The following is a 23,842-nucleotide window of genomic DNA, read 5'->3' on the forward strand; positions in this document are numbered from 1 at the left end:
CAAGTGCGTGCCGGTGCGTGTGTCTGAGACCCCTGGTTAACATAGCACAAAGCATTTAAGCTTTGTATGCGGTGTTTTTCATTTTAAATTTTAAAATGTATTTGTGGCTCCCATTATTTTTCTTTAATTTGTGAAACTTGCCAAAATGGCTCTTTGAGTGGTAAAGGTTGCCGACCCCTGACCTAGTGGTACGCCAAATCTCATTTCATTATTTAAGTACAGTGTTTTATTTTCCTACATGCAAACAGTGTTACTGTTCAAACTGTGTGTAATGTTGGTGGCCCCCTGACACCCCTTCTCAAATGTCTATGTGACATCAAGGCTTGGTTAGCCCAGAATTTTTTAATAATGAATGAGGGAAAAACTGAAATTTCCGTTTTTGGTCCGGCCCTCACTGACTTGGGACCATTGCAAAATGATGTGCGTCCCAAAGTCACCAGCCTTGGCGTCACTATAGACAGTGATTTTAAACTTGACAAACACCTCAATGGCGTTTTAAAATCGTGTTTTTATCATCTTCGTCTTTTAGTAAAGGTAAAACCCTTTTTATCTTTTAACCTTTTTGAACAAGTCGTGCATGCTTTTATTTCCAGTGGCCTGGACTACTGCAATGCACTTTATGCTGGCATTAGCCAAAAAGCTCTCTCCCGGTTGCAGTTAATCCAGAATGTGGCAGCACGACTTTTAACTGGGGCCAGGAAACGCGAGCATATAACCCCAATTCTTCAGAGTTTGCACTGGCTCCCTGTTCATTTTAGAACTGATTTTAAAACCTTGCTGTTTGTTTTTAAAGCTTTACATGGACTGGCACCTCATTATATCTCGGACCTCATCCAAATTTACACTCCTGCACGCGCTTTGAGGTCCGAGAGCAAGACCAGACTTAAATCCAGGGGAGACAGGGCCTTCTCTGTGGTCGGCCCTAAGCTCTGGAACACTCTGCCCCTTCATGTTCAAATTGCTCCCACAGTGGAGTGTTTTAAGTCTCGTCTTAAGACCCACTTTTATTCTTTGGCTTTTAACACTACGTGAGTTGTGTGGTCCTCTGTCCTCTGTGGGTTTTTTTTAATAAATTTGGATTTCTATTTACTGTTTTAATTGGTTTTTCCCTTTAAAATCATTTTTAATCATATTTATTTTTATATTGTTTTTATATTTATTTATTGTTTTTATTCAGTCATTGGTGGAGCTAAGGATAATATCTGATTATTGTTTTTAATATTGTTGTGCAGCACTTTGGAAACATTTTTGTTGTTTAAATGTGCTATATAAATAAAGTGGATTGGATTGGGTAATGTTACAGTAACTAAAAATATTAAATATACTTGTTAAATAATGTGTCTTCCTTGTTCTTTATGAATAATTAAGGCCTACTATGCTACTGTATTTTAATGCTGTTCATGATGGTGGTACTTGGAAATCCAAGTATTTTTTGAGGTGGTACTTGGTGAAAAAAGTTTGACAACTACTGACGTAGTGACGTTGTAAACTACATTGGCAGACACCATTTTGTTGTACCCAATACATTGCGCTTCCAACGAGATCCCGTTTTTTCCCCCAAGTTAGAAAGTTCCAGAACTGTTCACGTTATACCATCTCATCTCATTGTGGATCATGTGAATGTTTGAAGTGGAACTAAATGTGATCTCTGAAAGGGGTACACATTATTTCCAAAGCAGGGCCCCATCCACATATACAATACTAGTACATATCTGATGAAAAACAACATTATTTTTGTTATTTTAATTATAAGTGTGCCAAATCACCTATATTTGAACATTATCTAATGGAAATGACTGCTGTCTGATAATCACATTAATAACACAATAACAATCATGTGTCTGAGTACACCTATTAATCACAATTAATCTAACACGTCATGTTCATGTTAATGATGAAATATAAAGTTAGTAAACATGTGAGAGTAAGAAGTAAACAAACCTGTTCTGTGTAACACAACTTGAGCTATCTTGAAAACAGCCTCCAGTAGTTGACGTAGTCTTTTGTTCTCTTCTTTTGTCAGAGAAAGTTCCTCTTTGTACTCTGCTATCTTCGCAAATGTTCACACAATAACAACACTTTACACTCACACTTGATCTTAACTAAGCGATGTGTTCCGCGTCTCTTTGTTAGCAGCTAACAAGCTAAGCTAACTAGCGCGCTAAGCTAACTAGCATGCTAAGCCAACTAGCGCGCTAAAACAACTAGCAAGCTAAGCGGGCCTAATAATGTCCAAAGTTGACTGAGACGAGTGGAGTTTATCCTGACACGGAGGATGAATAAAGTGTAGTTAGTAGCGATGTGAGGAGATGTGCCGAGGCTTAGAAGCGTGTGTGGAGTAAAGGAGGACTTTGCTGCAAAGCGCATATCCTCCACGCATGCGTCACTTAGGGGCGGGGCCAAAGAGTCATAGTGATGGGCAAGTCATGAACGATTCATTCTAAATGTATGTTTTCATGGTGTCTACACAAAAAAGCACGGCAACACATGATCCATACATCCATTTATCTACCGCGTGTCCCTTCCGGGGTCACAGGGGGTGCTGGAGCCTATCTCAGCTGCATTCGGGCGGAAGGCGGGGTACACCCTGGACAAGTCGCCACCTCATCACAAGGCCAACACAGATATACAGACACGTATATAAACTGTATTTGACTTTAAATCAGATAAATATCATTCAACAACAACAACATTTGCAGACTATAATTACTGCTTTGCTGGTTTGCTGGTTTTACTGGTGGAAAATTCTGCATCCGAGAGATCACAACCATTGCAGCCATGCGTCCAAAAAAGGTAACGTCATCTTGCAGGGACATAAGGACAAGCAAAAGTAAAGTGTCTGTTGTTTTACAATGTAATAATCTATTTAATAAGAAATGTTCAGAGAATACCTTTTTTTTCAGTATTTATTGGAGGCCTCAAAAGACAAAGGCCGTCTGTTTACAGGAGAGTGTCGGTGAGGCACACACCTTTTATCTTAGCTCAGGAATGCATGGGGGAAGTGTTGGAGACAAGCGGGAAACTCTTAGTTAGGAAAAGTGTAGCTGCTGACAGAAGCACATTGTATATACAATTGTGCTCATAAGTTTACATACCCTGGGAGAATTGATGATTTCTTGGCCATTGTCAGAGAATATGAATGATAACAAAAAAAACCTTTCTTCCACTCATGCTTAATGGTTGTGTGAAGCTCTTTATTGGCAAACAACTGTGTTTACTCTTTTTAAATCAAAATGACAAAAGAAAGTACCCAAATGACCCTGATCAAAAGTTTACATACCCCAGTGACTTTCATCTGATAACATGCACAAAAGTTGACACAAACAGGTTTGAATGGCTAATCAAGGTTCCAATCCTCACCTGTAACATGTTTGTTTGTAATTAATGTGTGTGTATAAAAGGTCAGTGAGTTTCTGGGCTTCTGACAGACCATTGAATCTTTCATCCAGTGCTGCACACATGTTTCTGGATTCTGAGTCATGTGGAAGGCAAAATAATTGTCAAAGGATTTGCGAGAAAAGGTAATTGAACTGCATAAAACAGGAAAAAGGTATACAAAGATATCCAAGGTATTGAGAATGCCAATCAGCAGTGTTCAAACACTGATTAAGAGCACAACTGTATGTTGTATAATTTCATAGTTGGTTAGAGTAAATAAATACAATGTATAAATATAAGGTCATATTTACATATAATGTGATTAAAAATGTATCTTCTTTGGTTAATTCATGCAAGTATATGTTAACTTTATTTTTGTTACAAAACCCATGTCAATTGGAGGGGGACATATTTTTTGTTCCGGTTTGGTCACATTGTTGGGGGGACAATTAATATGTGACGGAATAAGGGAAGCAGCATGAGACAGCAAGCATTCGATGTAAGAGGTTAATGGAGTCTCGGCTTGACAATAAACTTTATTCCTTCTGAGTTTGTGAGGCCAATGAGGTATGATTCTTTCTGATAATGTATGTGAAATCAATGTGTTTTATTTTATGAGATTTCGGACTAATTTTAAGTTCTGTTTTTCTTGTTTATTAGTTCTGACGGCATTATTTTGGCATTGTTGTTAACGAGAAGAAGGCGTGGCTGAAATAAAAGTTGGACCTTGAAAATTGCTGTATGTCATCGTATCAAATAGGACACAGATGGTGCCATGTCTCTCTTACACAGTGTCAGTCAGTTTACAATTTTGGGGCCCTGTTGCTCACCAAACTACTGACTTAATGGACCACAATGGAAACAAGCCTTTTGGCTTTTTGTCCCATCCATTTGCCTTTTTAAAGCATTACATGGATTCAATTCTTTCAGATGTCAATAAACTTCTCAATCAATCAATCAAACCCCCCACTTGGCCATCAGTGTCCTGTCCGTTACAACTTCTTCACAACTCCCCAAGATAGGAGACACTCAGCATCCTTGGGAAGTCGACCCCAGGGGCTGGCCTATGTATGTTTATGTGGTGTTTTATGAGCCCTCACATTCAGTGGATGTCAGCATGATGGGACATTGTTTACCAGAGACTGGCTGGGTGAGGACACACAAGGCCCACGAAAAACAGGAACAACATTCTTTCTACAAAACACCAATTCTGATGCACCATTAGATACTGAAGTGAACTAATTAACTCATATTATGTTTTGCCTATGGTGAAGGTTTATATTCACCTTGGAGAAAGCGAACGACCAAGTTTAAGTACATAGTAGTATTTCAGTTTGAGCACATAATAAGATAAGGCCCCTTAGTTTGACATTTGCAGGTGGGCTGGATCACTCCTCATAGGGAAGAGGCCCTAATTTGGACTTCGGAATACAAATGACTATTAACAAAATGGCGGCGCGCACAGACGCAGCGGCTTACAACTCCCACTTTCGGTGCTTCCTTTTATGTTTTATAGTGTTTTGGTTGTGTCTGTCTACCGTCGCGACACAACACAGTCGTCAAAACCTGCTGGACATTGGTTTTCTACACAGGATAGCTGTCTCGAGCGATTTCCACCGCTTGCACAACATACCCGACGAGATAGCGAGACCGCCAGAATCTCAGTGGATTGTTATCGGACCCGGCAGGCTTGCAGGCGGCGGCGGGAGAGGAAACAAAAGCGGGGCTGCCGGTCTTGTCTCCTGGCGAGAATCAAAAAATGGCCCCACAAGCCTCCGCTGCCGAGCATATACCTCACCAACGCCAGATCCATGGTTCACCATGAATTGATTAACGTGGACCCCGACTTAAACAAGATGAAAACTTATTTGGGTGTTGCCATTTAGTGGTCAATTGTGCGGAATATGTACTGTACTGTGCAATCTACTAATACAAGTTTCAATCAATCAATCAATCACAAAATAGATGACCTAAAACTCGAGCTGGCTGGAAATAGCTACATCCAGGACTGCTGTTTTTTGGTAATTTCCGAAACCTGGCTTCACCCCCTGATCCCTGACGCTGCGGTGCAGCTAGCAGGCCACACGCTGCTACGTCGGGACCGAAACGAGGACTCTGGTAGTAACAGTAGTAATCATCACGACAGTTTACATACCACCGGACGCTAATGTTAGCATGGCTCTCTCTCTACTGCTAAACACAATAAATAAACAACTACTTGCCCACCCCAATGGCGTTCACATTATTGCTGGAGATTTTAATAAAGCCAATCTGAAAACAGTACTACCCAAATTTTACCAGTATGTTAAATGCCCAACTAGAGGGGGGAACACTCTTGACCATGTTACTACAACATCTAAGAGGCATATAGTGCCATCCCCCTCCCCCACCTAGGCCAGTCAGACCACCTCTACTTGCCGCTCCCCCCTGCCTACACCTCCCTCAGAGCAAGGACAAAAGCAGTGACAAAGACTGTTACAACTTGGCCTGAGGATGCACTCCCCCAGCTAAAGGACTGCTTTGCACACACTGCATGGGATATTTTTGAAGACCAAGACCTGCCCACACACACAGAGTCGGTACTATCCTACATAAAGTACTGTATCGGCAATGTCACTGTGGAAAAAGCATCCAGGTTTACCCAAACCAGAAACCCTGAATGACAAGCCAGGTCCGCATGCTCCTCAATGCCCGTGACACCGCCTTCAGGTCAGGTGACAGTGCTCTGTACAGCGCTGCGCGAGCTGACCTGAAGGGAGGACTCAAGACGGACTACAAAGAGAGGATCCAAGACCATCTCTCAAGCAACAACCCACGGCAGATGTGGCAGGGCATATAGCACATCACCAACTACAGAGGCTGTGACGCAACAACCGGGGACTGGGATGTATCGCTGGCAGAGGAGCTGAACTGCTTCTTTGCTCGCTTTGAGACATCACAACCAGTCACAGCCCCCTTCCCCCCCAGCCCCCAGCACTCCCACACTCACTCTTGAGGAGCACGAGGGCAGACGGGTGCTCAGGGCAGTGAACCCCAGGAAGGCGGCTGGTCCAGACGGAGTACCCGAGAAGGTGCTCAAAGCATGCTCTCAGCTCTCCTACATTGTCACTGTCCTCTTCAACCTCTCCTTGGCACAGGCACTCATCCCACCCTGCCTTAAATCCGCCACAATTATCCCGGCACCCAAGAAAGCTGCCACAAACAACCTCAACAGCTATCGCCCAGTAGCACTCACACCTGTCATCATATAGTGCTTCGAGAGACTGGTCCTACACCGCATCCAAGCCTGCCTCCCCCCCATTCTAGACCCACAACAGTTTGCCTACCGGGCAAACAGATCCACGGACGAAGCCATAACCATAGCTCTCCACTCTGCACTGAGCCACCTGGAACACCGGGGGAGCTATGACAGGATGCTTTTCATCGACTATAGCTCCGCCTTCAATACAATCATACCAGACATCCTGATCACCAAACTGCTGGACTACCTGTTTTTGGATTAAGGACTTCCTGACCAACCGACCTCAGACAGTGAAACTCGGCCCCCATCTCTCCTCATCCCGCACACTCAGCATCGGCTCTCCACAGGGCTGTATGCTGAGCCCTTTGCTGTAATCCCTCTACACCCATGACTGTAGTCCAGTCCACCAGGAGAACACCATCATCAAATTTGCCGATGACACAACGGTGGTTGGACCCATTACAGGGGGGGATGAGTCTGCATACAGAGATTAGGTCCTGAAACTATTAGCGTGGTGTTCAGTGAATAACCAGGCACTGAACACCACAAAAACCAAGGAACTCATCTTTGACTTCAGGAAAAACACTGCAGACCCCGTCGCCCTCTACATCAACGGCGAGGAGGTGGAGAGAGTCAGCTCTTTCAAGTTCCTCGGCACCCTCATATCTGCTGACCTCTCCTGGACCCCAAATACAACTGCGGTCATCCAGAAGGCCCAGCAGAGACTCCACTTCCTGAAGGTGCTGAGGAAGAACAGACTGGAGAAGCAGCTGATAGTGAGCTTCAATCGCTCGGGTGTCGAGAGCCTGCTGACGTACTGCATAACAGTGTGGTACGCCAGCTGCACTGAAGCAGATAAAAAGGTGATACAGAGGGTCATAAACTCTGCACAAAAAATCTTTGGCTTCCCCCTCCCCTCCCTGAAGGATTTACACAACTCCCGTTGCCTCAACAGAGCAAAAAACATTACCAAGGACAGCACACACCCTGGCTTCCACCTGTTCGACCTGCTACTACCGGGCAGGCGCTACAAGAGCATCAGAGCCAGAAAAACAGGCTCAGAGACAGCTTCTTTCCCAGAGCTGTCACCATCTTGAACTCAAACTTATAAGAAATTGTTCACCCCTATACAATATCCTACCCTAATACCCTACTGTGCAATATTACCCTTTGAGTGCAATACGTCCGACACTGATTGTCATTACTCTTGTTTTGTTCTGTATATTATACAGTATTTTGTATATTGTTTTGTATATTGTACAGGATTGCTTATTGTTTTTATTGGATAGTAGTCTGTTTATTTCAATTCTTATTTTTTTATCTTTATTACTTCTTATGTGATTCATTTTTAATCCATATTTGTTTCCACTAATGCACCTTAAATTGGAGTCCTTAATCTCGTTTTATGAAAATATAATGACAATAAAGTCCATTCTATTCTATTATATTCGATCTTCTATTCTTATGCTACTGTTGTTTCAATACATTGTTAAATATTTGAATATTTTTACGAAAATAAGTTGTATGTCTTTGTTTTGAAGATGTAAAATGGACAAGTTTACTTTTATTTTCAGAATGTTGAAATAGTTGTACCGGGGGTGGGACAGGGGGAGGGTGGGGAGCTGGTTGTACTTGTTTCTCTCGCGAGATCTGACAACACTGCGCGCGAACCACACACGGCGAGGATAAAGCAAGATGGCGTCTGACGGTGAAGACGTTATTGCAGTCGTCACAGTTCAGTGTTCTTAATCTGTGCGTCCATGTACACGTATATGTCCTTTATTACACTCTATTAAATAGAGTAAATATCGTTAATAACTGTTTGCATCCGGTTATATTAGTCTGAGCGCACTTTGATGCTTCTCGAGCTAGCTTAGCCTGCTAGTTAGCTTAGCTTGTTAGCTGCTAACAAAGAGAGGCGGAAGTGATCAAAACACATCGCTAAGCAGAGATCAAGTGTGAGTGTAAAGTGTTGTGATTGTGTGAAAATGTGCGAAAGAACGATAGCAGAGTACGAGGAGGAACTTTGTCCAACAAAAGAGGAGAAGGAGCGACGACATCAAAAACATCAAGTTGTGTTACACAGAACAGGTTTGTTTACTTCTTACTCTCACATGTTTACTAACTTTATATTTATTATTAACACTATTCTTGAATAGATTGTCTATAGGAAGATGAATTGTCATGTGAGGATGATGCACTGATTGTTTTATGTTGTTCATAAAAACGAGACAGTTTCAGACACACAATATTTATGAGAGGTTGATGTTCCTCTCAGTTTGTAACAATGTGTATCAACATGTTTACACAAAACTCACACAGTCACCGGGGGAATATTCCAGAGAGCAGGTTAAGTGCAAAGTCCTGAGTATGTAAAGCTCGAGAGTTGTACCTCCAAAAATAAGAGAGGTAAGACAAAGTCAGAGTCAGTTACCATGGTAACTGACGCTGTAAACCTAGCCTGCTAGCTGGCAGGTTTGACAAGTTATATATGTGTGTAAAAGCTATACTGACCTGTTATTTCCTTCATATTGGTGCAGCCATTAACCTACTACAACACCTACTACATCCACCTACTCAGTGGCCTAGTGGTTAGAGTGTCCGCCCTGAGATCGGTAGGTTGTGAGTTCAAACCCCGACCGAGTCATACCAAAGACTATAAAAATGGGACCCATTACTTCCCTGCTTGGCACTCAGCATCAAGGGTTGGAATTGGGGGTTAAATCATCGTAAAAATGATTCCCGGGCGCGGCCACCGCTGCTGCTCACTGCTCCGCTCACCTCCCAGGGGGTGATCAATGGTGATGGGTCAAATGCAGATAATAATCTCGCCACACCTAGTGTGTGTGTGACAATCATTGGTACTTTAACTTTTTAATGTGGCAGTGATTGTCGAAAAAACAAAGCCTGATCTAAAGATGACATCTTGATCTCATATCATGTCAAACCAATTGGTCGTTCATTATTAAGTGAAATGTCTCATATAATTTGTCTTTAAACAAGCAACACTATGTTTTATCCAGTTACTCGATTAATCGAAAACATTTCCAGTAGAACACTTGATTAATTAAATGTTCAATAGCCACAGCCCTATATTTCATGTACGATTTAATATTTAGCATATAGGAGCTCAAATGTGTTTTGTTTGTGTCCTGTAGACATCCCTCATCTGCAGGGGCACAGTTTCACTTTAGAGGATCCACAGCCCTCACATTTTAAAGGGGACAAGGAGGATCCACAGCCCCCCTATTTTAAAGAGGAAGTGGAGGGAGAGTGTCCTGTAGGGCAGGAGGAGGCTGATCTCACCAAGTTTCCACTGACGGTTGTCTCTGTGAAGACTGAAGAGCATGAAGACAAACCACCTGAGTCCTCACAGCTTCATCACAGTCCAAGTAAGCACAACATCCACATATCATCTAATACAATGTTTGTGACACATGTTCATCCGGGGGCCACATTTATGACTAAAGATGGAGATATACTTGCTTTTTAACACGTCCGTTTAAAAAAGAATGCTCATCCATCGTGTGAATTGTCCATCCATCCATTTTCTACCGCTTGTCCCTTTTTTGGAGTCGCGGGGGGTGCTGGAGCCTATCTCAGCTGCATTCGGGCGGAAGGCAGGGTACACCCTGGACAAGTCGCCACCTCATCCCAGTCGTGTGAATTAGTGAAGTGAATTATATTTATATAGCGCTTTTCTCTAGTGACTCAAAGCGCTTTTACATAGTGAAACACAATATCTAAGTTACATTTAAACCAGTGTGGGTGGCACTGGGAGCAGGTGGGTAAAATGTCTTGCCCAAGGACACAACGACAGTGACTAGGATGGCGGAAGCGGGGATCGAACCTGGAATCCTCAAGTTGCTGGCACAGCCACTCTACAAACCAAGCTATACCGCCCCGGTCAAATCATCAACAATGTAATTGCTGGGGTGTAACCATGTGACCTACTGAAGATACAAGCCAGATATCTTAAAAAAATATCAATGTTTATTTGTATTTAGTTACTTCTTTGCTGTCTAGCAATGTCTCAACACCTATGATAGATGAATTAATCTAGTTTACTGTTACTAATTAGCTATGTTTTGTTGATGTTAAACATTGCTGCATACAAGCTACAACAACACAAATCCATTGACGAGGACTATGGTGCAGTTTACTGCGTGGAATGTTTTCCCGAGATGCAAATGAACTGGACCGGACATGGCGTGAAGGTAAAGACATGATTTTATTTTTACTTTAAAAAGTGTACATACAAAAGGCGCTCGCAGCGGAGGCACAAAACTTAACGCTGGAAACAAAACTAGCACTGAGACGTAAACTATGGACATGAAACAAAAGACACTAACTGTGACATTAATAAACAAAAACGTACTTGCGGTGACGTGAGCTGGGCAGCATGGACTATGATACAGGCAGCGTGAACCAAGCATGAAACCGTAAACATGGCATGAAGCAGAGTGATGTCGCCAGGCCGATTCCCTGGCAACTACAGGCTTAAATAATAATGTCACATTATTAACAACAGGTGCGTGAGTCCAAAATATGAAACAGGTGAAAACTAATGGGTTGACATGGTAACAAAACAAACAAGAGTGCACAAACAGGAACTAAAAAGAGTCCAAAAACCAAACAGAACATAGCCAAACAAAACATGATCAACAGACATGACATAAATAAGTAGAGTAAATAAATCATTAACAGGATTTTACAGTTTAAATGCAAATATCGATGCTCCTCTTAGACACGCGTAAAAAAGGTGAAATCCCCTGATGTGTTTTTGGTGCTAAATTAACCAAAACATTAGCGCCGCATAAAACACCATGTTGCTATTGGTTCGACATTTCAGGGAAAAAAAGTAAGAAAAATACTTTAAAGCCTTATCCAGCTATTTACTGACGTAAACTAGTCATGTTTAGCCAAATTCTAAAAGAAAATGTGCAGTCTCCCTTTAAAATATCACAGAACTAATGCAAACAGGTGCTACTTCAGTGACGCCATTAATACAAACAGCTACAAAAGTAAAACACAAGTTTAACATGTAAATGTGGCCAATACAAACATTTGCTTGCAAACCACTATCACAAACTTATTCGAGCCAGGCCTCAGGTTTCTGAAAAGTAGGTTTTATTTTTTTTAGTCATGTTCTTTGTTCTCTTTCGGGTCTACAAGCAGCTGTCTTGTTTGTATGTAAGTGTTTTACTGCTGTGTTTATTTTTTGTCATGAGTTTTTGTATTGCTTTCCTGATGTACGGTATGGTTTTCACATCTTGAATGTCAACGTGGTGACTGATGAGATTCTCAGAGACATTATCAGAACATATACTGGTGCAGGACAATGTGTCATGTGACTGGATAAATCTGGACTTTTCTAAGCATTTGTTCGTCTAACTTGTGTATTGAAGAACATCTCCCTGAGCAGCAAGAACGGACCTCAAGATTGGAGCAGAATCAGTCACAACCCCCCTATATTTAAAAGGAAAATGAGGAGCTGCAGTACCCCCACATTAAAGAGGGAGATGAGTCAAAACAACCCCACATTAAAGGGAAGGAGGAGCCACATACCTCTCACATTAAGGAGAAAAATGAGTCACAGCCCTCCCTCACCTTACAGAGAAAGAGGAGTCACCGCTTCGCTCACAATAAAGAGGAAGAGGAGGACCCACTGACCCCCCATTTTAAAGAGGAAGCTCTACATTACCCTCACATCATAGAGGAAGAGGAGGAACACGGCATCAGTCAGGAGGGAGAGCATCCTGAATGGTTGGAGGAGTTCCCAGTGACTGGTGTCCCTGTGAAGATGATGAGGTCAAAGGTGAAAGTGAGGAGAAGGGAGAGACAGAGACTTTAGTTTAGGCGGTGGGTAATGTGTTGGTGTTGTTAAGGCGGCCTGGCGGTATAGCTCGGTTGGTAGAGTGGCCGTGCCAGCAACTGGAGGGTTCTAGGTTCGATCCCAGCTTCTGCCATCCTAGTCACTGCCGTTGTGTCCTTGGGCAAGACACTTTACCCACCTGCTCCCAGTGCCACTCACATTGGTTTAAATTAGGGCTGCAACTAACAACTAATTTGATAATCGATTAATCTGTCGATTATTACTTCGATTAATCGATTAATAATCGGATAAAGGAGAAACTACATTTCTATCCTTTCCAGTATTTTATTGGGAAAAAAATAGCATACTGGCACCATGTTCTTTCAAATTGCCAACTAAAACAATGAAAATGTTACAAAAATTGTTGTTGTTTTTTATAAATCAAATCAAATCAACTTTATTTATAAAGCACATTTAAAAATGTACCACAGGGTAGCCAAAGTGCTGTACAATGGGCAGGCTAAAAGATAACACAAGAGAAACGAGCAAGCACAACACAACACAACACAAACAGAGCACGATAATAGGAGAGATATGTTGGAGCCAGGTTGTTTAGACTTTTAAAAACAAATAGTAGGAGTTTAAAATTGATTTGGTAACGCACAGGGAGCCAGTGAAAGGACGCTAGTATAGGGGTAATGTGCTCACGCCTGCGGGTCTGTGTTAGCAGCTGCAGGCGGGCGAGGGAGGCCTGGCTAATAAAAATCTCCTCGTTAACAAAATATTAAAAACATACAAAAGACGGACACAACGGATCAATGTACCCGGACTATGGACTTAAAAAGTTACGTACCGTAAGTTCTTCCCTTCATCCATGGCTGCAACAAACTATCCGTACTGTTTTCCTCTGCCATTTTTCGAATGTTTCCAGCAAAGGATAAGACATGACACATCATTGGCTGGCTTACCTCCACCTCATGAGACGTAGCCTCAGCGCCGCCCTGGCGCTGTTTTGTACTGTTTTTGTACTTATTTTGATTATTGTTTCTCAGCTGTTTGTAAACGTTGCAGTTTATAAATAAAGATTTATAAAAATAAAAAACGTAGCCTCAACGCATGCGCATAGCATAGATCCAATGAATTGATCGCCAACTATTTTAATAATCGATTTTAATCGATTTAATCGATTAGTTGTTGCAACCCTAGTTTAAAATGTAACTTTGATAACGGGTTTAACTATGTAAAGAGATTTGAGTCACAAGAGAAAAGCGTTATATAAATATAATTCACTTCACTTCACAATATCTTGTTGTTCTATTTTCTCATTTCAAGGGGAATTGCACTTTTTGGAATCATTCACAGTCCCTATGTAAGTTAAAGTTAAGGTCCCAGCGGTAGTCACACACTAGGTGTGGTGAAATTATCCTCTGCATTTGACCCATCCCCAAGTTCACCCCCTGGGAGGTGAGGGCAGCGGAGGCCGCGCTCTGGAATCATTTGGTGATTTAACCCCCAACCCTTGATGCTGAGTGGCAAGCAAGGAGGCAATGGGTCCCATTTGTATAGTCTTTGGTATGACTCGGCCAGGGTTTGAACTCACAACTTTCCAGTCTCAGGGCAGACACTCTAACCACAAGGCCACTGAGCAGGTCGATGGTTAATGCATCCTCAATAGAAAATAAACCTTAGCAAAAGTTAGCTAACAATTGAGTCATTGGTAGCCGCTCTATTCTGCCTATAAAGTGCTCTAAATAACATCCTAAAACCCCCTTCAACATTTTAAATACACACTGTAAGTATATATGTAATGTAGTAACATTCTTAATAACATGTCATATTTACATATCTTGCTCATTTTAAGCATACAATGTCTGCTCTCACTGGGATGCCGACTGATGGGATGTTCATATCTTCCCGTTTAGATGAAGAATTAATCCTCACAAAGGGTTAAAAAGGGTGGGTGCAAAAGAGCGTATTTTCGTGTCATTCTTGCCATCTCCAGGTCTAAGTTGGATGTCAAAGTTGACCAAGTTCTCCGGTTTATGTCCACAACCTTCTACTACATAAGTGAGAAGCATGATTTATAATCTAGAATTAGCTTTCACCATCTTAGAGGTGAGAAAGCAGCTCAGTATGTCAATATAGCAACATAAGCTAGTTACTTCTGTGATCAATGTGCCGCTAAAAGTAGGTCCTTAACATTAGCGCTTATAATAACAATATTGCTAATACTTGGTTAATATTCAGGTCACAAAATGTAAATGGAGTATTGTTGGCAGTTTTTGGATGGTTATTTGGAGGACTTTGTGGGTCTAATAGAGGAGCTCCCATTGACTCCAATGTTAGCTGATTTTTGCTCACGTTTATTTACTATTTAGAATTCTTAACAATTTAAAACATATGTCTTACATAAGGATTGTGAATGATAGGCGACATTTTTAAAGAAAGTGCAGTTTCCTTTGAATTTGTCAGATAAGTAAACAGTCCTTCAAATTAAAGATGAAAAACAATTGAGGTTGTTTATACAAACCCCGTTTCCATATGAGTTGGGAAGTTGTGTTAGATGTAAATATAAACGGAATACAATGATTTGCAAATCCTTTTCAACCCATATTCAGTTGAATATGCTACAAAGACAACATATTTGATGTTCAAACTGATAAACTTTCTTTTTTTTGCAAATAATCATTAACTTTAGAATTGGATGCCAGCAACACGTGACAAAGAAGTTGGGAAAGGTGGCAATACATAAAGTTTATGAGTTTGAACATCAAATATCTTGTCTTTGTAGTGCATTCAATTGAATATGGGTTGAAAAGGATTTGCAAATCATTGTACTCCGTTTATATTTACATCTAACACAATTTCCCAACTCATATGGAAACGGGGTTTGTATATGTGGATGGGGGCCCTGCTTTGGAAATAATGTGTACGCCTTTCAGAGACCACGTTTAGTTCCACTTCAAACATTCACATGTTGCACAATGAGATGAGTGCTGTAGCACAAGCGTGGGATAACGTGAACAGTTGTGGAACTTTCTAACGAACACAGTGGAAAGTATTTTGAGAAAAATGAAATGACGCAGATATTGCTTTCTCCTTTTCCTGTTAACTCGAGAGAGAGAAAACGGGATCTCGTTGGAAGCGCGATGTATGAGCAGACGCCGTTTGGGTATAACAAAATGGTGTCTGCCAATGTAGTTTACAATGTCACTACGTCAGTAGTTGTCAAACTTTTTTCACCAAGTACCACCTCAGAAAATACTTGGATTTCCAAGTACCACCATCATGAACAGCATTAAAATACAGTAGCATAGTAGGCCTTAATTATGCATTAAAAACAAGGAAGACACTTTATTTAACAAGTATATTTAATATTTTAGCCACTGTAATATTACACACAGTTTGAACAGTAACACAGTTTGAATATAGGAAAATAAAACACTGTACTTAAATAATACAATAATATTTGGCGTACAACTAGTGGTACACTTACCACAGTTTTATGTGTATGTGTATATATATATATATATATATATATATATATATATATATATATATATATATATATATATATATATATATATATATATATATATATATATATATATATATACAAATACAGTCGCGATCAAAAGTTTACATACACTTGTAAAGAACATAATGTCATGGCTGTCTTGAGTTTCCAATCATTTCTACAACTCTTATTTGTTTGTGATAGAGTGATTGGAGCACATCAACAAGCATGTGCTCCAATAGATAGAAACTATGTAAAAACATTCATGAAGTTTGGTTCTTTTATGAATTTATTATGGGTCTACTGAAAATGTGAGCAAATGTGCTGGGTCAAAAGTATACATACAGCAATGTTAATATTTGCTTACATGTCCCTTGGCAAGTTTCACTGCAATAAGGCGCTTTTGGTTGCCATCCACAAGCTTCTGCTTGAATTTTTGACCACTCCTCTTGACAAAATTGGTGCAGTTCAGCTAAATGTGTTGGCTTTCTGACGTGGATTTGTTTCTTCAGCATTGTCCACACATTTATACAGGACTTTGGGAAGGCCATTCTAAAACCTTAATTCTAGCCTGATTTAGTCATTCCTTTATCACTTTTGACCTTTGTTTGGGGTCATTGTCCTGTTGGAACACCCAACTGCGCCCAAGACCCAACCTCCAGGGCCGATGATTTTAGGTTGTCCTGAAGAATTTGGAGGTAATCCTCCTCTTTCATTGTCCCATTTTAAGTACAGTTCCATTGGCAGCAAAACAGGCCCAGAGCATAATACGACCACCACCATGCTTGACGGTGGGAATGGTGTTCCTGGGATTAAAGGCCTCACATTTTCTCCTCCAAACATATTGCTGGGTATTGTGGCCAAACAGCTCAATTTTTGTGTCATCTTACACCACATGGACAAAGATAAGACCTTCTGGAAGAAAGTTCTTTGTAATACCACAAAATAAAGTGTAGTGTTTTGTTAAGTCATAGCCAAAAATATTTGTATTTTGGCACCTCATGGAGTAACCGTAAGGTCTGGGCCTCTTAAGACCTCACTGTTGGTGCTAATCGACCTGTTTCTTCTCCTTTTTACCGAATTTGAAAGCAAAAGTGAGTCCACAAATAACCGAATCGTAAAGCCGAATTGAAAATTAAATCTGAATTGGTAAAATCATATCAATATCGCTCCTAACATGTGATTGAACAAAGATGGACTCCTCTCGACCATGTTTGTCTTCTTGTGTCCTGCAGACGTCTGTGAAGAACATCTTCTCTCTGAGCAACACAAGTGGAGCTTCAGGATGGACAAGGAGGAGCCACAGCCCTTCCACATTAAGGAGGAAGAGGAGACGCCACATACATTACAAATGCAAAGGGAAGAAAATAACCCACTGACCTCCCATTTTAAAGAGGAAGAGGAGGAACACAGCATCAGTCAAGAATTGTTGGAGGAGTTCCATGTGATTGTGAAGAGTGAAGATGATGAGGTCAAAGGTGAGAGTGGGGAGAAGGAAGAGGCGGAGCCTCCAAGCAGCAGCTCAACTCAACACATGACAACAGAAGCTGATGGAGACCACTGTGGAGGATCACAAGCAGACAAGCTCTTAGCTCCACTATCAGATAGTGAGGACACAACGTCACACTCTCCTGACACTGATGATGAAGACTCTAAAGATGATAAGACATGTCACACTGACAACACACACTTCACATGTTCTCACTGCGACAAAACTTTTAATGACCGTTGCAATATGAAAAGACACATGAGAATACACACTGCAGAAAAACGTTTTTCATGTTCAATCTGCGGTAAAGATTTTACTCAAAGGCAATATTTGAAAATACACGTGAGAATACACACTGGAGAAAAACCTTTTTCATGTTCAATCTGCGGCAAAGATTTTACTCAAAGGCAATATTTGAAAACACACATGAGAATACACACTGGAGAAAAACCTTTTTCCTGCTCAGAATGTGGTAAAAGTTTTGTAATGAATGAAAATTTAAAAGTACATATGAGAACACACACAGGAGAAAAACCTTTTTCATGTTCAATCTGCGGTAAAGATTTTACTCAAAAGCCCCATTTCAAAGCACACATGAGAATACACACGGGAGAAAAACCTTTTTCCTGCTCAGAATGTGGTAAAAGTTTTGTAATAAATCGAAGTTTAAAAGTGCACATGAGAACACACACTGGAGAAAAACCTTTTATATGTTCAGTATGTGGTAAAAGTTATATAGAAAGACGGCAATTAAAATCACACATGAGAACGCACTCTGGTGAAAAACCTTACTCCTGTTCAAGCTGCAACAAAAGCTTTGGTCACCTAAACACTCTTACAGTACACATGAGAACACACACAGGTGAGAAAGTGTTGAGTTGCAGTGTGTGTGGTGAAAGATTCTCTTATAAATACCAGTGTAAGAAACACAAGTGTGCTGGTGAGAACAGCAGCAGCAAATGAAGATGCAGGATTTGAAATAAACTGTCAAAACTTTCACTTTGACTTTCTAACAACATCAGCACATATAACATGTGTGACATCATTGTTGTGTGTGTAACACCATCTTGTTCATATGATTCTAACATTTATAGATGAGACACTTCAGATTAGTGCTTTTATCTCAGTCAAGTACATGAGTTAATATACACATTTGTGTACTTTAAAATGAACAGAACAATTTGACTGAAAAGGTGAGAATAAACAGTACATAAAATATGTTACATACAGTAAACATTTTATGTGTAGATATTCATAATTCACTTTTATACTTATTCATAATAGTGTTTTATATATGTTTTTTGAAATAATGAAGTGTTACATATTTTTATTTTCTAATTCTAGATGATTCCATAGATGAACTCCTTTATATGATATACATATTTGTTTTACATGTGTTCATACCTTTGCTTTTGAGTACACATAAATCCCTTTAAGTTCATATTTACTGCTTCACATCTGAAACATCTTCTGGACCACTTCTGGAAGCATATTATTATTTACTTTATACATCATTTGAACAGTTGTGTTGTATACCATTTTAAAATGTGTGACTTTATGAATCATTTGTTGGGTCTCTATAATCCATTCTAATAATTGTTTTTATTACTCTCTTGTGTAATATGAATATTGTTGTGTATCTGCATGCATTACTCATCCGAGGCTTTTTATCCTTGTGTTTTTTACTTCTGCATGAAGTAGTGATTACCGGACAGTGCATGTCGTATGATTCAATTATTGTGTTAAGGAATATATCATATGCGATATTGGTATCCGATTCACTGAATACACTATTCCATTCTTTGTTTATCATGTCACGTTCAAAGGCCTTGATTTCCCTTTCATTACAGAGCCTTCTAATGACTTAGACAAACTTTAGAACAACTTTAATGATCCACAAGGGAAATGGTTCCACACAGTAGCTCAGTTACAATGTGTGGAAATGGTAATGGTTTTTGTTCCTGGTTTTGGAAGTGTGCAATAATCCAAACTACAGATGGCGATTACCGGAAGGTAATCGGATATATCAGTTACCATAAGACCGCTAGTTATTTCAGTGTCTGGTATGTTGGTAAAAATATTGTCAATTAGAGTGGCGCTCTGCTTCGTGATTCTACTAGGGCGTGTGATAAGAGGTCGCAAGCCATAGGCACACATAGAATTAACAAAGTCCTCATTCTGGTGGTTGTCATTGGGGTTTAACAGATCAATATTAAAGTCACCACATAGAAATACATTTCCTTGTTTCATTTCTGCGATTATTTCCCCTAGGCAATTTCCAAATATATCAATGTTTGAATTTGGAGCCCTGTAAACACAGCATACAGATGTTTTTTTTTTCCTTTCAGCCCTGAGATTTGAATGGTTACACACTCCATCACATCAGCAACCACTGTAGACATATTTTCCAGAATCTTTAAATTAATGTTTAGATCAATAAACAATACAACTCCACCCCCAGATTTGTTGATTCTATTTTTGCATACAAAGTTGTAACCTTCAAGATGGAAGTCCATACCTTTCTGCTCATTAATCCAGGTTTCCTACACTGCAATTATGTTGAAGGGCTTGTCAAATGATGAAAGGTAGTTCCTTATTTGATCAAAGTTAGCATATAGGCTCCTGGCGTTAAAATGAATTATTGAAAGATTTCCTTTGAGGTAAATGTTGTCGTTGAATTTACCCTCTGTGTAATATCCACAGTCGTTTACCTTGTTGTAACAGAAATAATAATCCGGGGCAACTTCTTCATTTGGGTCTTTATATCCTCAGCAATCAGAATGTCCAATTCTTTCTTATTTATTTGTGAACAATCCGGTTGAACTGAGTTCATTGAGCTTTCTTATTCCATAGATATCTTTCTACCTATTCTAGTCATACTTTTACAGCTCCTCCAGTGCCCTGATCAGCACCGGTCTGGAGGTATCAGATCCATTTGGTTTGATGTAGACTTTGCAGTTAGCCGTCCAGGTGTTTTGAATCCTCTTATTTTTCTTCAGCTAGGCGAGCCTTCCAAGCGATTGTTGCATTCTTCTTGGTGAGATGTTCGTTTACATACGCCCTGGAGCCTTTCAGTTTGGTGCATTGCCTCAGCAGAGCAATTTTGTATTTCTTGTTTGCGAAGGACAGCACCACGGCACGGGTGTCGTTGTCACCGTCTCCACTCCCTGCTTTTTTGGGAAGCAGATAGCAGGTATCTACATTTCCAGGATGCATCTTGATGCCTTGATTGTCTAGAAACCCTGTCAGCTGAGCTTCCACAGATTTGATCTCCTCATTTGGGATCACACTGAGCCCTGCTGTTGCACCGGCATAGCTCCTGGAACTTATTTTCAGGCCACTCACTATGACATCTTTGAGTTTCCTAACTTGCTCGAGCTCATCAACTCTATTAGTCAGTGATTTTATTTCTTGGTCCTTTTTGATATTTTGGTCCTTTAGGTAACGGATCTCTTTCATGAAGTTGTCCATCTGGACCTTGATGCCATCAAGGCTTTCCAGTTGGCCCTTGATACCCTCAAGGGTGACCAAGAGTGTTCCATATTGATCCGAGATTGTTGACATGTCTGGTGGATTGGACTTGTCTTTTCTGCGGTCTGGCAGTTTTAATTCTCTTGATTTCCAAACAGATGTTCTGTCATCGGCTGTACTCTCTGTGCAGCACAAGCTGTTATGGTTGAGCTAGACCAGGGGTCGGCAACCCGCGGCTCCGGAGCCGCATGCGGCTCCTTGACCACTCTGATGCGGCTCAGCTACATACATGCCGACCCCCCCCCCCCCCCCGATTTTCCCAGGAGATTTATGGATCTCAGTGTCTTTCATAGATTACTCCCAGGGAAGAAAATAATCCTATTTACACTCTAATTACTAAATAAAGGGCGTGCCCTAATTGCACTGCAGTAATTGTCCTCTATAACATTTACATACAGTGTGCCAGTCCAGCCACATGTTGCATGTTGTTATTACTTGCACACACAGGAGACAGCAAAGCATACTTACTCATCAGCCACACAGTTTACACTGACGGTAGCCGTATCAAACAACTTTAACATTGTTACGTTACAAATATGCGCCACACTGTGAACCCACACCAAAAAAGAATGAAAAACACATTTCTGGAGAACATCCCACTGTAACACAACATAAACACAACACAACCATTACCCAGAATCCCATGCAGCCCTAACTCTTCCGGTCTACATTATACACCCCCGCTACCACCAAATCCCCCCACACATCAACCCCCCCCCCCCCCCTCCGTGCGTTGGTTGAGCGGAAGAGTTAGGGCTGCATGGGATTATGGGTATTGGTACCGTCAGTGTAAGATGTGTGGCTGCTGAGTTAGTACGCCTTGCTGTCACTTACGTGAGCAAGCTGAAATTGCATTCTACGTGTGGTCGAGCAGGTACACTGTTAGGGCAGACTGTAGAGGGCGCCAAATCCAGTGTCATCACGCTCTGATATTCGGGAGTCTCCCGGGAAAAATGAGAAGGTTAGCAAGTATGACGCTATCAAGCGCCATTCATTCAAAACCTGCGGTCTGCACTAACATCAAATTTCCACATTAAAGTGCGTGTGTCGGAGACCCCTGGTTAACATAGCACAAAGCATTTAAGCTTTGTATGCAGTGTTTTTCATTTTAAATTTTTTTTTGTGGCTCCCATTACTTTCTTTAATTTGTGAAACTTGCCAAAATGGCTCTTTGAGTGGTAAAGGTTGCCGACCCCTGAGCTAGACCTTGAGCTCTCCCACAGATCTTGTTGTTCTCTCCTAAAGCTGTTTCTCCTTTGGCAGCCAAGTGAAGAATCCTTGGCTGCTGAAGTTCTTAGATTTCAAGACAGTTCATACAATAACTTGTATTTCTTAAGTACATGTAAACATACTGAATGCATTGTGTGACTGAGCAGAGCTGGATGTTTCTAAAACATGTTTGTCTTCCTGTGTCCTGCAGACATCTGTGAAGAACATCTTCTCCCTGAGCAACACAAGTGGAGCTTCAGGATTGAGAAGGAGGAGCCACAGCCCTCCCACAATAAGAAGGAAGACGAGGCGCCACAGGCACGGCACATTACAAAAGAAGAGGAGGAAGCACTGACCTACAATTGTAAAAGGTAAAAGGAGGACCCACTGACCTCATATTTTAGTGTCCGCCCTGAGATCGGTAGGTTGTGAGTTCAAACCCCGGCCGGGTCATACCAAAGACTATAAAAATGGGACCCATTACCTCCCTGCTTGGCACTCAGCATCAAGGGTTGGAATTGGGGGTTAAATCACCAAAAATGATTCCCGGGCGCGGCTACACTGCTGCCCACTGCTCCCCTCACCTCCCAGGGGGTGATCAAGGGGATGGGTCAAATGCAGAGGACAAATTTCACCACGCCTAGTGTGTGTGTGACAATCATTGGTACTTTAACTTTAACTTAACTTTTAAAGAGGAAATGGAGGCATAAGAGACCCTGCACAATACAAAGGAAAATGACCCACTGATCTCCCACTTTAAAGAGGAAGAGGAGGAGCCACAGTCCCCCCACATTAAGGAAGAAGAAGAAGAGGAACACAGCATCAGTCAGGAGGGAGAGCATCTTGAATGGTTGGAGGAGTTCCCAGAGTATCCAAATGAGTTTTAAGATGGGACTTAAATGCTTCTACTGAGGTAGCATCTCTAACTGTTACCGGGAGGGCATTCCAGAGTACTGGAGCCCCAATAGAAAACGCTCTATAGCCCGCAGACTTTTTTCGGGGCTCTGGGAATCACTAATAAGCCGGAGTTCTTTGAACGCAGATTTCTTGCCGGGACATATGGTACAATACAATCAGCCTTTCTTGAACCATATTGTTCCTTTTCCCGCTATCCATCCAATAATTCAAACTGATACAGCAGCGCGATTGAAGATTATTTTTTACTTACAAAAATCAAGGAACCAGGATACTCGGGAAACAAAATAAAAGGTAGCCTATATTAAACGACATATACTGTATGTGCACATGTATGCACTGATTAAAAATACAGAACTATAACGCCCACGTTTAGACTTTCTCCCCCAAACGCCATCTTGCTTTTTCCTTCTTCTTCTTCTTCTTTTTATTTCCAGCAGACTAGTAGAACATCTTAGGTGTATTGCTGCCCTCCACATGTTCTTAACGGGATTTCCTCCTTCTGTCCTATGGCCCACACTACATTCTACAGTCCGGTAGATGGCAGTATAAACCTTTCAAGTCATGGCCGCAAACTGCCAGCAAGAAGAAGAAGTAATAGAGCTGGTTGCTTGTTTCTCTCGCGAGATCTGACAACATGTTTAAATAGAACAATTGACAGGTTGACAACATCCAAACAAACCAAGTCATCTCCAATACATCTCAACATTACACACATCCTCCAGGCTGAGTTAGTCTAGATGATGA

General features: G+C 41.1%; 3 protein-coding genes across 3 annotated transcripts in view; 2 read left to right on the forward strand and 1 right to left on the reverse strand.

Annotated features, from left to right (window-relative positions):
- Window positions 1-23,842, reverse strand: part of LOC133640869 (gastrula zinc finger protein xFG20-1-like) — a 177,378-nt gene that overhangs the window by 49,774 nt on the left and 103,762 nt on the right. The window lies entirely within an intron of this gene.
- LOC133641187 (oocyte zinc finger protein XlCOF8.4-like) overlaps window positions 8,338-23,842 on the forward strand; it is a 112,188-nt gene continuing 96,683 nt past the window's right edge. The window contains exon 1 of the mRNA XM_062035121.1: window positions 8,338-8,710. Coding sequence (XP_061891105.1) covers window positions 8,608-8,710 — 103 coding nt within the window. The 5' untranslated portion in view covers window positions 8,338-8,607. The remainder of the gene's footprint in view (window positions 8,711-23,842) is intronic.
- Window positions 10,749-19,884, forward strand: LOC133640696 (oocyte zinc finger protein XlCOF6.1-like). Its single transcript, XM_062034259.1, has 2 exons — window positions 10,749-10,836; window positions 17,187-19,884. Exons 1-2 carry the CDS (start codon window positions 10,791-10,793, stop codon window positions 18,401-18,403), a joined length of 1,263 nt encoding a protein of 420 aa, XP_061890243.1. The 5' UTR covers window positions 10,749-10,790; the 3' UTR covers window positions 18,404-19,884.

Source organism: Entelurus aequoreus, linkage group LG23, assembly GCF_033978785.1.
Source record: "Entelurus aequoreus isolate RoL-2023_Sb linkage group LG23, RoL_Eaeq_v1.1, whole genome shotgun sequence".
Taxonomy (NCBI): domain Eukaryota; kingdom Metazoa; phylum Chordata; class Actinopteri; order Syngnathiformes; family Syngnathidae; genus Entelurus; species Entelurus aequoreus.